The sequence below is a fragment of the Nuphar pumila genome, chromosome 3 (genome assembly GCF_984573655.1).
Source record: "Nuphar pumila chromosome 3, dmNupPumi1.hap1.1, whole genome shotgun sequence".
NCBI lineage: Eukaryota > Viridiplantae > Streptophyta > Magnoliopsida > Nymphaeales > Nymphaeaceae > Nuphar > Nuphar pumila.
This window is the reverse complement of record NC_143251.1, coordinates 126647385-126662810: the sequence shown is the minus strand read 5'-3', so window position 1 is coordinate 126662810 and position 15426 is coordinate 126647385. Positions and strand designations below refer to the sequence as shown.

Genomic DNA, 15426 nt, shown 5'->3' with positions numbered 1-15426 from the left:
CTCTCTCTATCTATCTATCTATCTATATATATATATATATATATATATATATATATATATATATATATATATATATATATATATATATATATATATATATATATATATAGATAGATAGAGAGAGAGAGAACTGAAAATATGAGAACTAATGTCCGAACCACGATTTTCATGAATTTTTTGTTCTTTTCTCTAGAATCTAAGAGTACATATATGATCTACATGCTTGGTTTTATAAGAACCCGCTCTTGAATCATCCCATTTTGATGCATAAAAGAGTTTTTTTTAAAGCTTTAAAATCAATGGCTTGTAATCTTAATAAATATTCAAGCATTCAAAATTAACACTTTTTATCGAAAATACATGATCCAATGGTTGATTCCTAGCAAATTCACCATGCCAAGCACATCCACATAGTTGGATTTGCACAAAATATGTTGAAAATACCCATATTTCTAGTTCTCATATTCCAATTCTCATATTTCAGTTCTCATATTCTAGTGACTCATATATAAAATTTGAAAAACAGGTTAATTCAATGCCCAAACAAGATGATTGGTTTGATATTGTCAACAAAAAACAATGAAAAATGCACAGGTGACAACCACTCGCACAATTGATTTTGGGTTAATTCCATGCATCTCAGGTTATACATGTATATCATTTTTTTTTTATTAAATAATGACGGATTCTGCAAAATCCCAGCCGTTGAAAAACAAAGGCAATAACGAATAGCTCAGATTACCATTTACATTAAACCCGCTGTCATAAAGATGAAAAGGAAAAATGATGAAAAAAAAATCAGCAAATTTTTGCTGACCGTGCATTATAATGCAACATACAAGAATTGTGTATCCATGATTCCATACTGAGATGCAGTTGCATAATGTACATGTTGCAATGAAAGAATTGTGTATCCATACTGAGATAAATCGGATTGATGCTCTGAAGAAGACTGCAAAACATCAGAGTATCATACTTGCCACCACCGCGAAAGTTCCCCAGCCTTGGCTGCTCCAGAATAAACTTTGGCCTCAGTCGCTAGTTAGTTACAATATTCACTGAATCAACTTTTGTGCCCTCCTGCTTCAAGCATTTCAATAGCAGAAAGATGATAATTGGGCGAACTTTGGTAAACGACCGCTGGCAGTGCCTCTAGTATTTTGCAAGTTTATTGCTTATCTAATCCGAAAAAATTGAGTGGTTATAATACTAACACGGCAGGAAAATGCCAACTATAACAAGAGCATGGCGCCAACTGCATATCCTCCATTACCAAAATGCTTCTACAATATCATTGGAGATCTGGCTGGTTTCCCACTGGGGGGTGTTCCTGATGAGGCTTTCTCCATCTCTCATTACCAAATCTTCTAGTATCACCTGGGCCCCACCCCAAAATCCCAGCTGAATTCGGATCATTCAATCTATTAGGATTATTAAATTGTTGTCCATATGCTGTGTATTGGAAATCTGCATGCATGTCATTTCTCCTCCGCCTTTTCCATGCTTCTGACTTTCCTGTCTCCTGATTCTGGTGGAAGCTATTCACTGTGTATGCTGTCGATTTTTGGAATGTTCTGTCTGTGAAAGGAGCACAAACGCCAGCATCATCTCTGCCACTAGGACCTGGGGCAGAGCCACTGAACTGTGCACAAGAAACCATGGCTTCAGCCTGTGGTTCTTGTTTTAATTTTGAATATATCTGAGAAAGACGATCCCCTGGCAAATTTGAAAAGCCAGCTACATAGTTCCACAGCCGTGTGGACATTCCTGTAGCATTGAATTATATCAGAAAACATGTAACCATTGGAAATTGCTGGACTGAGGTAAATATTTACATGTAGAGCAGTTCTGTGAATACATGCCGCAAGAATCTCAGAATATGGACAAAGATGCCACTCTAAGACACTACCAGACCTGGCCAAGACACTACCAGACCTGGCCAAACTGCTGCCTGCAGGAGGGAGCTGGCAAAATCTAAAGATTACTGCAAACATCAATTTCTTTTCCCAATAACTATTAAAGATGATAATGATGTCCAAAATACAATTTGAACTCTAGTTGCCATGATTGGTGCTTGAGAAATTTCGGATGTGGCAACTACGAACTGGTGACAAAAAGAGAAAACATTATATATATATATATATATATAATGTTTTCTTGATCCAGCTGTATATTTGAGAAAACAAGTGTTGACATCTGACTGATGGAAAATGTAAATTCATGGAGGTTTTCTCCTCGACCTTCTAAGTTAATGACAAAGGTACACATTAATTTTGTATAGCTGACAGGATTGATATGGAGACTGTCAGACGATGGACTGCAAAAGGCAAATCAAAGGCCAGAACGCACAGGCTACTTGTGGTCTCAATTTTACAGCTGGCTCCACTCAACCGCAGTGATTGATATTGTATAAATTAATGCATATAAAATTTAGATCAGCAATTTTTCCATGTCTTTCAAAAGATAGATCACATGATACTAAAACAAAATGTTGGCGATTAATATAGAGCATAACCATTTTTGTAGCTGTTGAATTTATTCATATTTACTTGCTAATGGTATTGGAATACTATATTCTACAGAAAATGCTATTACTCAGTGAACACGTGCACACAGAAAATTTTGGAACACAATCACAATGACATATGCAAGCAAAACACACACAACATATGCGCATACGCATGCACAAGTAGATACAGAAAATGTTGACCTTTTCATTCAGTGAATACACAAACACACATTCATGCAGGCACAATAAGACATATACAAGCAAGAAATGCAGGCACAATAAGACATATACAAGCAAGAAACACATGCACATGTAGCAGCAAGCATACACGTGGATGCAAAAATAAAATGCAAAGTAATCTAATAAAATCCACATAATAGAACTGCTGCAACAGCAGTCATATATGGACACAAATGGCATAGCTTTGAGCTGGAGTGGCCCCCATGCAAAAACATGGCCAAAATGTCTTGCAAGACTTTCTCCTGTCATTGAAATGCACCCTATGAGTAAAAGATTTGGTGATGCACAGGGTCCAATATCTTCATGTGCATGTGCAAATTGCACACACAAACACAAATAGATGTACAGACAGGTGCGCGCACACGCACACAAACACAATGCTGCACATGGCATGCTTGCACACACACACGCACAAAACATTACTGGTCAATTATTAATGGGATCTAATACATAGTTAACATACATGATCCATGGCGTTGATCATTTCATATTACAAATGGAAACCATCCATTCATCATTGATTAGAACACCAAAATGGTTTTTCGGATCGTCATTGAGTTTAATATCAGACCCGACTTAAAATGGACATTTTCTATGTTTGGGTCTTGGACACAAGTCAGGTCTGCGCAGGACCAGACCCGACTTCTGTACCAGATCGGATCAAGATCCAAACATAGAAAATGTTGTAATTTTGTTTCTTATTAGAGGGTATTTTTATACCCTAAAATTGTGTATTAGTTAAATACTCATAACCTAATACAATGAAACACGCTGAACCCTTTTTGACGTGTTTTTTCGGCAGCCCCTTCCTATATCGTGTTTCTTCTTTCTTGCACAGGTGAATGTGGAGATCATCATATTTTAACATGGTATCAAAGCAGTGTTAAAGCTGGGTCAGGGATTGTTTTCCAGAAGGAATGTCCAAGGAGATGATCTGAATTTTTCAAGTCAAGAAAATATCTCCACTTCAACCTCAATTTCTGCGTCTTCTTCCTCCTTTCTTTTCTGTTTTCAGTTCTGGTAAGGACGTCAACATCTCCTTCTTTTCTCTTCAGATTTTATTAGACGTCAACATCTCTCTTCTTCAGATTTGATTCTCTTATCTCTAAAAGTTCAGAATCAGTTAATCGATTCTAAAAAAAAAAAAGGTTGATGCCTATCTAAACTCTTTTTCTTAACCAAAAGGAATTCTCGTTTTGGGTTTCTCGACATGAAGAGACGTCGATCAGTTCTCTACAGTCGATCTGAATATTCTACTCGCTGAAATTAATGTTTGTGGTATTTCAGTCTGCATAATCCTTTATCTCGAAATATTCATATTCCTGTTTCACGTTTTTACTTAATCTGGAATCAATTTTATGTTGATATTCAGTCTTCTACTGTCAACCTAAATATTCTACTCTCTAAAATTAATATTTGTGTTGTTTCAGTCTGCAATATCTTTTATCTCGAAGTATTCATATTCCTGTTTCATGTTTTTACTTAATTTGGAACTGATTCTATGTTGATATTCAGTTTTTGATCAGTTTTTTTTCTAATCATACTCGAATATAATATATCTGTCATACTATAAAAAAAAGGGACAGAATATTCAAGTGACTGATTTCTTTGTGAGTTAAAATTTGGTCCAGAAAATTTCTTCTTTCCTTTTCCACAATCCTTTCAAATGGACTCATCTTTCCCACAATGAGGCCTTTCCTCTAATTTTCTTAGCCAATTGGTCTCCGAAAAGCTGAATAATTCCAACTTCTTGACCTGAAAAAGACAGATTGTTCCTTTTATAAGGAGTCAGGATCTCTCTGGTCATCTAGATGGATCAGTCTCACCCCCTCCAAAGTTCACTTCGCAAGAAAAGGACGATAAAGGGGCACAATCTATTGTTCTTCTAAAAAATCCAGATTATGTTGCTTGGGTGAAAAGAGATCAAGCATTAGTGACATACATCACCTCAACACTCTCGCAAGAAGTTCTTGTAGCCATTCCCGATGATTGTTCTGTTAAAATGTACACTCAAAATCAATATTGTAAGTATAAATATATATACTTATATACATAGAGATACGTATACATATATTATATGTATATGTATATCTATATATAAGTATATATATTTATACATTTTTCTCCTTTTTTTACCCGAAAGGGTATTTTTGTCATTTTACATTTTGCGCATATTCCATTTGGAATATGCTGTAATTTTTCCCATTATTTTTGTAATTCTTTTATGGTTTTATTTTTCTTTTTTTGCACTCTCAAAAAGTGCATTGGGGGTCTCCCCAATAGAGTCGTTGGGGAGCCCCCAACGGTCACAATTGTGACCGTTGGGAGCTCCCCAACGACTCCTTTGGGGAGCCCCCTCTTGCACTCCTTCTTTCTTGTATAAATAGGGGTGTTCCCCCTTTGTATTCCCTAAGCTTGAGAGACTCAAGCATTTGCTTTTTATGAAATACATGCATTATTGCATGTTTATTATTTATACGCTTTTTGCGTATTTTGTTCAAGTGTTGTGAGAGTGCTTTTGTGCACTTCTTTTTCTAAAGTATTTGTGCGTATATGCGTATTGTCTCTTCGTAGACAATTTCACATGGTATCAGAGCTCGATTGGTGATCAAGGATCGTGGGATTCTTCTTTTTTCAAGTGCCTCGAAAACCGTGCCTTCGGATTCTTAGAAGTAGAAGTGGTGGATCTCGCTTCTCAAATATTTTAGAAGGATCTTGTGCAAGCTAGAAGTTGAAGCATTGTGTTGGTACGCCTCCCTCTCCTTTTCTTTACTCCATAATGGGTGAAAAAGAGTCTCACTTTGCGCTTGGCTTCAAGTTGAATGGGTCCAACTACCATATTTGGGCCGGGAACATGGAGGCTCACATAAAAGGTAAAGGATTATGGGGTTATGTGCAAGGTTCAATTCCGGAACCGGAACCCAAAATAACCATGATGAACGGAAATGAAATCAAGATTCTTGAGGGAGAAGAAAGGATCAAAGCTCTTGAAGAATACTCCAAGAAGCACGACGAATGAGAAATGAAGAACTTCAAGATTCTTTCTTGGTTCTTCGCATCCGTCGAAACAAAGATTAATGCCAACATTATCAAGTTCAAGAAAGCATCAGAAGCTTGGCATTATCTCGAGAAAATGTATACATCAAGAGATTTTTCCCATAAGTATTACCTTCAAAAGAAGGCTCTCTCCCTTACTCAAGGTGAAATGTCCATTAGGGAATATTATGCCGACCTCTCCTCCATTTGGGATGAGCTTTCCATGCTTGAACCAAAATGGAGTGGAGAGGCAATTGAACTCCGCCACAAGCAACTTAAAGAAGATCGGTTCTTCAACTTTTTGAATGGGTTAAGACCGGAATTTGAGCAAATAAGGTCATCACTTCTATCCTCATTTACTCCTCCATCTCTTGAAGATGTTCTCACCAAATTAAGTGGTGAGGAAACTCGTATGAGTTTATGTAAACAAGGACCAAATGTTCTTGTGGTTCCTTGTAATCATGAAGAAAACAATGAGGTTAATGCCGTATCAAGACTCGGAAATAATGTAAAGACCTATCGTCCTCCTCATTTTAAATTCCAAAATCAAGGAGGAGATGGTGGACAAAGAGGAAAGAGGGACTATAGCAAGACTATTTGTCACTTTTGTAAGGAACCGGGGCATATCAAGCCCGTATGTCCCAAATGGAAGAGACTTCTAGCTATGGCCACCACCGGTGTACCACAAAAGGAAGAGGCCTCATCAAGTGGGTCACTCTCGTTGAATCAAATAGTGGAGGCCCTTCAACCTCTTCTCAAGGGAGCTACATCCGGCGCCGCCGTATCTACCTCTTCCATTCCAGGTAAAGTCTCTTGGCTTTTGGACTCAGGTGCATCTTTTCATATGTCCCCAAACATGTTTTCACTTTCCGATTTTTCAAAACATGCTTCTCCATCCTTTGTTTCCACTGCGGATGGAACCGCTCTTGAAATTAAAGGAATAGGTAATTTTGAAACTCAAGATTTTTTCATTCCAAAAATTAGATTTATACCTAAACTTAACTTAAACCTTCTCTCTGTTTCTCAACTCTCGGACCATGGCTGCGATATTAAATTTTCATATGACAAATGTTTAATACAGGATCGCCGGTCCGGGAAATTGATTGGAGAAGACTTTAGAAAAGGAGACTTATACTATATGGAATCTCTCCAAGTTCCAAAATCTTTTTGTAATGTTGCCCGGAACAAAGATATAAACATATGGCACAAAAGACTTGGTCATCCTAATGTCACAAAGTTATCTTATCTACATTTTGCAAAGGATCTATGTAAAAGTTCTTTTTCCTGTAATGATTGTATTCTCGGAAAAATGCAAAGTTTACCTTTTGAGCAAAGAACTATGTTCTCATCTAAAACCTTCGAAATTGTTCATTCCGATGTTTGGGGACCCGCACCTGTTGCTTCAAAAGGAGGCTTCTCTTACTATGTTATTTTTGTGGATGATTTCTCCAGATACTCATGGATATATTTCCTAAAGTACAAACATGAAGTTTTTACATGTTTTAAAACCTTCCACTCAATGATCAAGAATCAATTCAATAGTAATATAAAGATTTTTAGAAGTGATTCTGGAGGAGAATATCTATCCAACCAATTTAAAACTTATCTTGAGGATCACAAAATTATTCACCAAAGATCTTGTCCTAAAACCCCTCAACAGAATGGATTGGCCGAAAGAAAACATAGGCACATCATTGAGACCACTAGGACCCTGCTTATTTCTCAAAACATTCCTAAGAACTTTTGGGCTGAAGCAGCCCTCGCTTTTGTTTATCTGATAAATCGCTTACCATCTAGGATATTCGGAAAAATATCCCCTTTTGAGATCTTATATAAACTTGAACCTGAGTGTTTTTGGGTGTAAATGTTTTATACTTACGGATAAAAACGACAAGCTCTCTCCCAAAGCTATCCCCTGCGCCTTTCTTGGGTATTCCGAAACTCAAAAAGGGTTTCGTTGCTATGATCTTCGAGATGATAAGTTATATGTTTCTAGAAATGTAACGTTTTTAGAAAATGAGAGTGGATTTGAAAAAAATGTTTCTCAACAAGAAAATTTTAATTACTCATTCCTTTTTGATTTATTGGCTAGTAACGATGATATATCTAGTGATGATGATGTATCATCAAACCACGATGAGGATGGTGATGTTGAAGAACATAACCCTCTCAATGATCAAGAAAACAGGATTTCAAGTGATCCGATAACCTACTCCCGTAGAAACCAAGGCACCTTTAGAAGTGCCATTGACCAATATAGTGAGCTTGTACCTACTCTCGATCACCGAAGATCTGAGAGAAATAGGAGACCGCCAACTCGGTTTGTCTCTTTTGATTCTTTTTCACCCCGGTATAGGGCTTGTCTTAGTGCCATTCATTCTTATTTTGAGCCAAGGAATTTTGAAGAAGCTAAAAAATGTATAGAATGACAAGAAGCCATGCAGAATGAACTTAGTGCTCTAAAAAGGGCTGAAACTTGGGATTTCCAAACTCTACCCATGGGAAAGAAAACTATAGGTAGTCGATGGGTTTTTAAAGTTAAAACTAAAAGCGACGGATCCCTGGAAAGGTATAAAGCTCGCTTAGTTGCTAAAGGGTATGGGCAAGAGTATGGAATTGATTATGAAGAAACGTTTGCTCCTGTAGCCCGAATGGTTACAGTTAGATGTCTCATTACTATTGCATCTATTAAAAATTGGAACATTTTTCAAATGGATGTGAAAAATGCTTTTTTAAATGGTGATCTTAACAAAGAAGTATATATGGATGCCCCACCAGGCATGAAGATTCCTGAAAATAAAGTTCTTCGTCTTCGAAAGGCTCTCTATGGATTGAAACAGGCTCCCAAAGCCTGATATGATAGATTTACCAGTGTAATGTTGGAAAATGGTTTCTCCTCATGCTATACTGACACTGCTCTATTTACTAAGAAATCTAAAGCAGGGATTGTCATATTATTGCTCTATGTTGATGATATGTTAATTACAGGTGATGATGTTCAAGGAGTCAAGGGTATTAAGTCCGTCTAGACTTCAAAATTTGAGATGTCAGACTTGGGTTTTTTGACATATTTTCTTGGAATTGAGGTTGCTTATTCGCAACGTGGTTATTTTTTATCTCAGTTTAAACTTGCTTGTGAGATTATTGACAGATCCGGGATTTTTGATGACAAAGTATGCGAAACTCCTGAAGTTGTGGGAGCAAAAATGAAAATTGACGATGGTGTTCCCTTAACCGATCCTACCCCTTACAGGCAGCTGGTAGGTTCGTTAATGTATCTTAGTATTACTCGACCTGACTTATCACATGCTATACACATCGCCAGTCAGTTTCAGCACGCTCCCACAACCGTTCATATGAGTGCTGTTCTTTGCATCGTCAGATACTTGAAGGGCACAGTAAATAAGGGAGTATTTCTATCTTCTTCTTTTGATTTAAAATTACTTGCTTATACTGACTCAGATTGGGGAGGTGACCCTAGTAATCGTCACTCCACCACTGTTTTTTGTGTTTTCCTAGGTGAATCTTTGATTTCATGGCGGTGTAAAAAGCAACAGAAAGTCTCTTTGTCATCCACTGAAGCCGAATACAGAGCCATGACATCCACTACCATGGAAATTGTATGGATTCGACAACTTTTGGAAGATATGGGAGTACCTATCCGAGAACCAACAAAGCTGTGCTGTGACAATAAAAGTGCAATCTATATTGCCAAAAACCACACCTTTCACGACCGAACAAAGCATATAGAGATGGACTGCCATTATGTCAGAGAAGAATACTTGAAGAAGGTCATTGATCTACCATACGTGACGTCTGAGTATCAACTTGCGGACTTCTTCACAAAAGCTCTTTGTTCGCCTAGATTTCATTTCCTTCTGGACAAACTTGCGGTTATCACACCGTAAGTTTGAGGGGGGGTGTTAAAATGTACACTCAAAATCAATATTGTAAGTATAAATATATATACTTATATACATAGAGATACGTATACATATATTATATGTATACGTATCTCTATATATAAGTATATATATTTATACATTTTTCTCCTTTTTTTACCCGAAAGGGTATTTTTGTCATTTTACATTTTGCGCATATTCCATTTGGAATATGCTGTAATTTTTCCCATTATTTTTGTAATTCTTTTATGGTTTTATTTTTCTTTTTTTGCACTCTCAAAAAGTGCATTGGGGGTCTCCCCAATAGAGTCGTTGGGGAGCCCCCAACGGTCACAATTGTGACCGTTGGGAGCTCCCCAACGACTCCTTTGGGGAGCCCCCTCTTGCACTCCTTCTTTCTTGTATAAATAGGGGTGTTCCCCCTTTGTATTCCCTAAGCTTGAGAGACTCAAGCATTTGCTTTTTATGAAATACATGCATTATTGCATGTTTATTATTTATACGCTTTTTGCGTATTTTGTTCAAGTGTTGTGAGAGTGCTTTTGTGCACTTCTTTTTCTAAAGTATTTGTGCGTATATGCGTATTGTCTCTTCGTAGACAATTTCACATGTTCATCCAAAGAGCTCTGGGACAAGCTAGTTCAGACATATTCGCAAATCTCTGAAGCGGGAATCGTGTTTCTTAAGCAAGAATTTTAAATATTGAAGAAAGATTCGATGTCTATTATGGAGTGCTTGAATAAAATGAAAGGCATCACAGATCAGCTGGCTATTGTGGGATGTCTTGTCAGTGATAAAGACAAGGTGCGACAAACCTTGAGTGGATTGGGGATGAACTATCATGTTCTGACGACGTCCTTGTTGTGTCTCCCAGAGCTTCCAAAATTTGAAGCTTTTCGTGCAAAGCTACTGCAGTATGAAATGACCCTAAAAGGGTTTTCTGAGGACACCAATGTGCATTCAGGAACTCAAGATGTGCTGGCCACAGGGCTGACTTATGGTAGAGGTAGAGGAGGAAATTCTTTTCGAGGAAGGGAAGGACAAGGGAGAAATGTTTTTGGGGGTCGTAGACTACTTCCAACGCCCAATATACAGGGACAAAGGCCCATTCCTACTTGATTCCTATGCAATAAAAAATGGCATATTAAAGTAAATTGTTGGTTCAACCCTCAAAATAAGGGAAAACCCCCACAAACAGAGGCTAAGAGGGATGAAGAAGTAAAGGAGTTGCTATTGGTAGCATTGACAGGATTGAATATGAAACAAAATGATAAAGGCATCTGAAGCAGCGACCCACGTCTCGGGTGATGCGGGTAAGCTCTTGAATCTTACTCCTTATGTTGGTAAGAATAGCATAGTCACAGGAGATGGTTCTCATCACTCCATCTCATATATTGGAAATGTCATTATACTCATGTCCAAGTCTCATCTTAATCTTTCAAATGTTATTCATGCTCCTAGTATTCATAAGAACATTGTTTTTGTCGCAAAACTTGTTGATGATGTTAATACCTCAGTTGAATTTACTCCCTCTTTTGTTTATGTCAAGGATCTTCGCTGAGAGAAAGAGACGAGGCAACATGTACATCTTCCAAGAAGATCCCTCATTCTCTGTTCATTCTTCCTGTTCATCCTTGAAGCCTCATCAGCATCCATCATTTGTTTCTTCCGAATATGTGTTTGACATTTCTGAATGTAATAAGCCAACCCTTTGGCATAGTCGTTTGGGTCATTGTGGTCGTCATTTTATTGAAAAACTTGTCTTGAATAATTTCATTCCTAAGTCCAGTCTGAGTTCAGAAGAAAGTGATATAAAGTGTCCTAGTTGTCATTTATGTAAAAGTCATGTTTTGCCTTTAAATTCAATTAATAAGAGAGCTTCAAGGCCCTCTGAGGTCATATGTTCTGATGTCTGGGGTCCTGCCCCAATTGCTTCTGTTTCTGGTAGTAAATATTACCTTATTTTCATTGATAGTTATTCACGCTATACTTAAATATTTTTCATGAAACACAAATCAGAAGTTTTTGGATTGTTTCAAAATTTTCATTCCTTTGCTAGAAATCATTTCTCTACCAACATTCTCAATTTCCAATGTGATGGAGGAGGTGAATTCTCTTCTAGTGATTTTGTTAGTTTCCTTCAACATAATGGGATAAAGAAAAGAGTGTCTTGCCTACATACAACTCAACAAAATGGGATTGCTGAGAGAAAGCATCGACATATTGTTGAGAGTGCAATGAGCATTGTTAAAAGTGATATTCATAAATCTGGGGGTGGTCATACGTAATTTAACATAATTGCGTATGCCTAGTTGTAATCACGTTCAACCTAATCACCTATTTAAATAGGTGATTAGGGTTAATGAAAGATCAAACTCTCTCTCCCTTCTATCCTCTCGTTTTTGCATCTCTCTCTCTAAAATAGATTAAAGATGGTTAACTGTAACATGGTATCAGAGCAGGTCTCCCTTCTGGGATGACGCTGCTGCTACTGATCACGATGATATTGTTGCTGATCACAGATCGTGAAGGAGGATCGGATGTCGTGGATCGTGAACTGCTCGTGGATCCTGAAGACGCTGCAGTTGTTGATCGTGGAGAAGCTGCTGAAATCGTGAACTGCTTGTGGCTTGAAGATGCTGTTGCGGTTGATCGTAGATCGCGAAGAAGGATCGGATGTGTGGATCGTGAACTGCTTGTGGATCTTGAAGACGCTGCAGTTGCTGATCGTGGAGAAGTTGCTGCTGATTGTAGATCGTGTCTGATCATCGTGAAGCATAAGGAGAAGATATCATATCTGAAGACATCGACTGGATAAAAAAAAAAATAGATCACGGTTAGATCGGATTGATATCGTCTTGGGTTTAAAATATTTTTTAATGGATGCAGTTGAACTATTGCAGTCGGTGATCAGATCTAAAAATAGTGATCAGTCGTTGAATGCCTGCGATCAGATCATTGCTGTGGAAGATTAAATGGTAGTTGTTCTAATCTTGAAGTCGATAGTCGTTTAATATTTTATGGTCGTGGTAGTGATCTGATCACTATTCTGATCTGGAAACAAAGTATGTAGGAGACTCTTGTTGCACAGAAATAGTTGGTTTGCTAAAAAAAATTTGTTGTCCCTGGTGAAGGAATTTTTTTTATGGCTGAGTCACGCGCTTTAGATAATAACCAAAAAGGAGAGGCCATTGGTGAATATAAGACTTTTGCAAATCCATTTTCATATGGATCTTCGGTTAAGCTAGATGATTCTAATTATGCAAGGTGGTCTCGCACCTTCATGATGTCGGTTTTGGGTCATCGGAAAAAGCACGTCTTGTTGGAATTGGAACCCACTGAAAGAACATGAAAATATGTCACCTGGGATGAAGACAATGACATCGTGATGTCATGGATAATGAACAGTGTACAACCTCATATAGCTGATGGACTGATTTATTACACCTCAGCTAAACAAATGTGGGACAATCTTCGTGATACATATTCTCATGAAACTAATGTGAGTCGTATTCTACAAGTTGAGCAGGAGATTTATCAGTTGCAGCAAGGAGATCAGACTTTAGCCCAATACTATGCCTCTGTTAAATCTGCTTTTGAGGGGCTAAATGCACACAAACCCTTATGTTGCACCAAACAGAAGACCCATCAAAAGCAGACTATGGCTGCCCGATTTCTTACAGGGTTGTCATCAAAATTCTTAGTTGCCAAAGTCCAAATGCTAACTAGTTCTGATGTTCCTACTCTTCTAGAAGCCTATAATCGTCTGAGTAGGCTTGCCATCACTCTTCCTCAAACTCAATCTAAATCACAGGCATCAGCCCTAGCAATCACCTCAAGTTGTGGAAGAGGTCGTGGTCGCAGTACTGGAGGAAGAGGAAGGCTTCAATGTACATATTGTGGTAAACTTGGACATCTTGAAGATACGTGCAGGGATAAGACAGGTCGACCTCCTATCCCATCACCTAAACCGAATGTGTCCAAGGCTCAAGTTGTTAAACTCGAGGCAGAGAACCCCACTACCTCCTTCAGTGATTCGGTTATTCTCAGTCGTGCAAAGTATGATGAATTGGTGTCTCACTGACTTCCTAGTTTGAGTGCTCCTGTGCATGTTGTTGATGTGGCATGCTCTACAGGTGATAGCCTGAGTTATCAAGGTAGTAGATGGATTATTGATTCGAGTGCCTCTAGACACTTGTGTGGGGCTTCCCATAATTTTTCTAAGCTACATCCTATTGCTGAACCTCGCAATGTTATACTTGTTGATGGGAGATCTTCTCCAGTTGTAGGCCAGGGAAACATTCCTATATCCCCCACACTTCAATTGACTAATGTCCTTCATGCTCCTTCATTTCCTCAGAACTTACTATCTGTTAGTCGTATTGCTAAGGAGATTAACTATAGGGTGATATTTGATCCTGTGTGTTGTATTTTTCAAAACTTGCTAACGAGAAAGAGGATTGGTGGAGGCCATGAGGAGGAGGGTGTCTATTATCTACATCAACTGGTTGGATCCATGAATCATGTGTCTGAGCCATCATCCAGTACCTCTCAGTGGCATCTCCGTCTTGGTCATGTTCCTTTGCCAAAGCTTTGTAGACTTATTCCCCAGATTTCTCTGTCTGATTCATTTAAGTGTGACGCCTTTCAATTGGGCAAACATCACAGAAGCTCCTTTTCTTCTCGTCAAAGTCCATCGAGTCAAGTAATGTTTGAGATTTTGCATGTTGATGTATGGGGACCTAGTAGAGTATCTAGTCGATCTCAGTGTCGTTATTACTTAGTTATTGTTGATGATTTTTCCAGATTGTCATGGGTTTTCTTAATAAAAGAAGGTCGGAGGTTGTCTTCATTCTTATGTCTTTAGTCATTGAAATAAAGACTCAGTTTCATTCTCTTGTCAAGATTATCCGCACTGATAATGCTCTTGAGTTCAAGTCCAATGAATTGTTACAATTTTATCGAAATTGTGGCATCCGTTCTCAAACTACTTGTGCCTATATATCTCAGCAAAATGGCATTGCTGAGAGAAAACATAGGCATCTTCTAGATGTAGCTCGCACTCTTATGTTGCAATCAAATATGCCACCCTGATACTGGGGGGATGCTATTCTCACTGCTTGTTATCTCATTAATCGTATGCCGTCTTTATCTCTTTGGAAGAACAAATCCCTTATCAAATTCTCTATCCTAATGCTCCACTATTCCCGATTTCTCCCAAAGTATTTGGATGTGTTTCCTTTGTTCACAAACTTGGACCTAACCATGATAAATTATCTGCCCAAGCCATCAAGTGTGTCTTCCTTGGATATCCAAAAAATCAAAAAGGCTACCGGTGTTATGATCCCATCTCCCGTCGAGAGTATGTTAGTGCATATGTATCTTTCTTTGAATATGTTCCTTATTTTTCTACCACTGCATCCAGATTGCATGTTGAACAGGGTGATGCCCTACCTCTTCCCATTCCTCTTTTTCCCTTGGAGTCGTTTTCTAAGACTATCTCTCATTCTCAGTCTCCCACATTTGCTCGGCATCATGATCCTCCGCTGGTGTACACTCGCAGATCACCACCTGAATCAACACCTACACCACCGCCTTCTTCAGAAGTAAGTTCTCCTGAAAATATTGAGATGTCTAATGTTAATGATGACAGACCTATCGCTCTCAGGAAAGGTAAAAGACAATGCACATTACATCCTATCTCCAAGTTTGTTACTGAGGCACGACTTGGGGTTCACT

The 15426-nt window shown here is 38.2% G+C and overlaps 1 protein-coding gene across 2 annotated transcripts in view; it reads right to left on the bottom strand.

Annotated features, from left to right (window-relative positions):
• Positions 1 to 836: 836 nt before the first annotated feature.
• Positions 837 to 15426, bottom strand: part of LOC149843677 (protein CHROMATIN REMODELING 5-like) — a 146557-nt gene continuing 131967 nt past the window's right edge. For both annotated transcript variants that reach the window (XM_090000014.1, XM_090000015.1), the window contains exon 31: positions 837 to 1767. In XM_090000014.1, coding sequence (XP_089856140.1) covers positions 1292 to 1767 — 476 coding nt within the window. In that variant the 3' untranslated portion in view covers positions 837 to 1291. The remainder of the gene's footprint in view (positions 1768 to 15426) is intronic.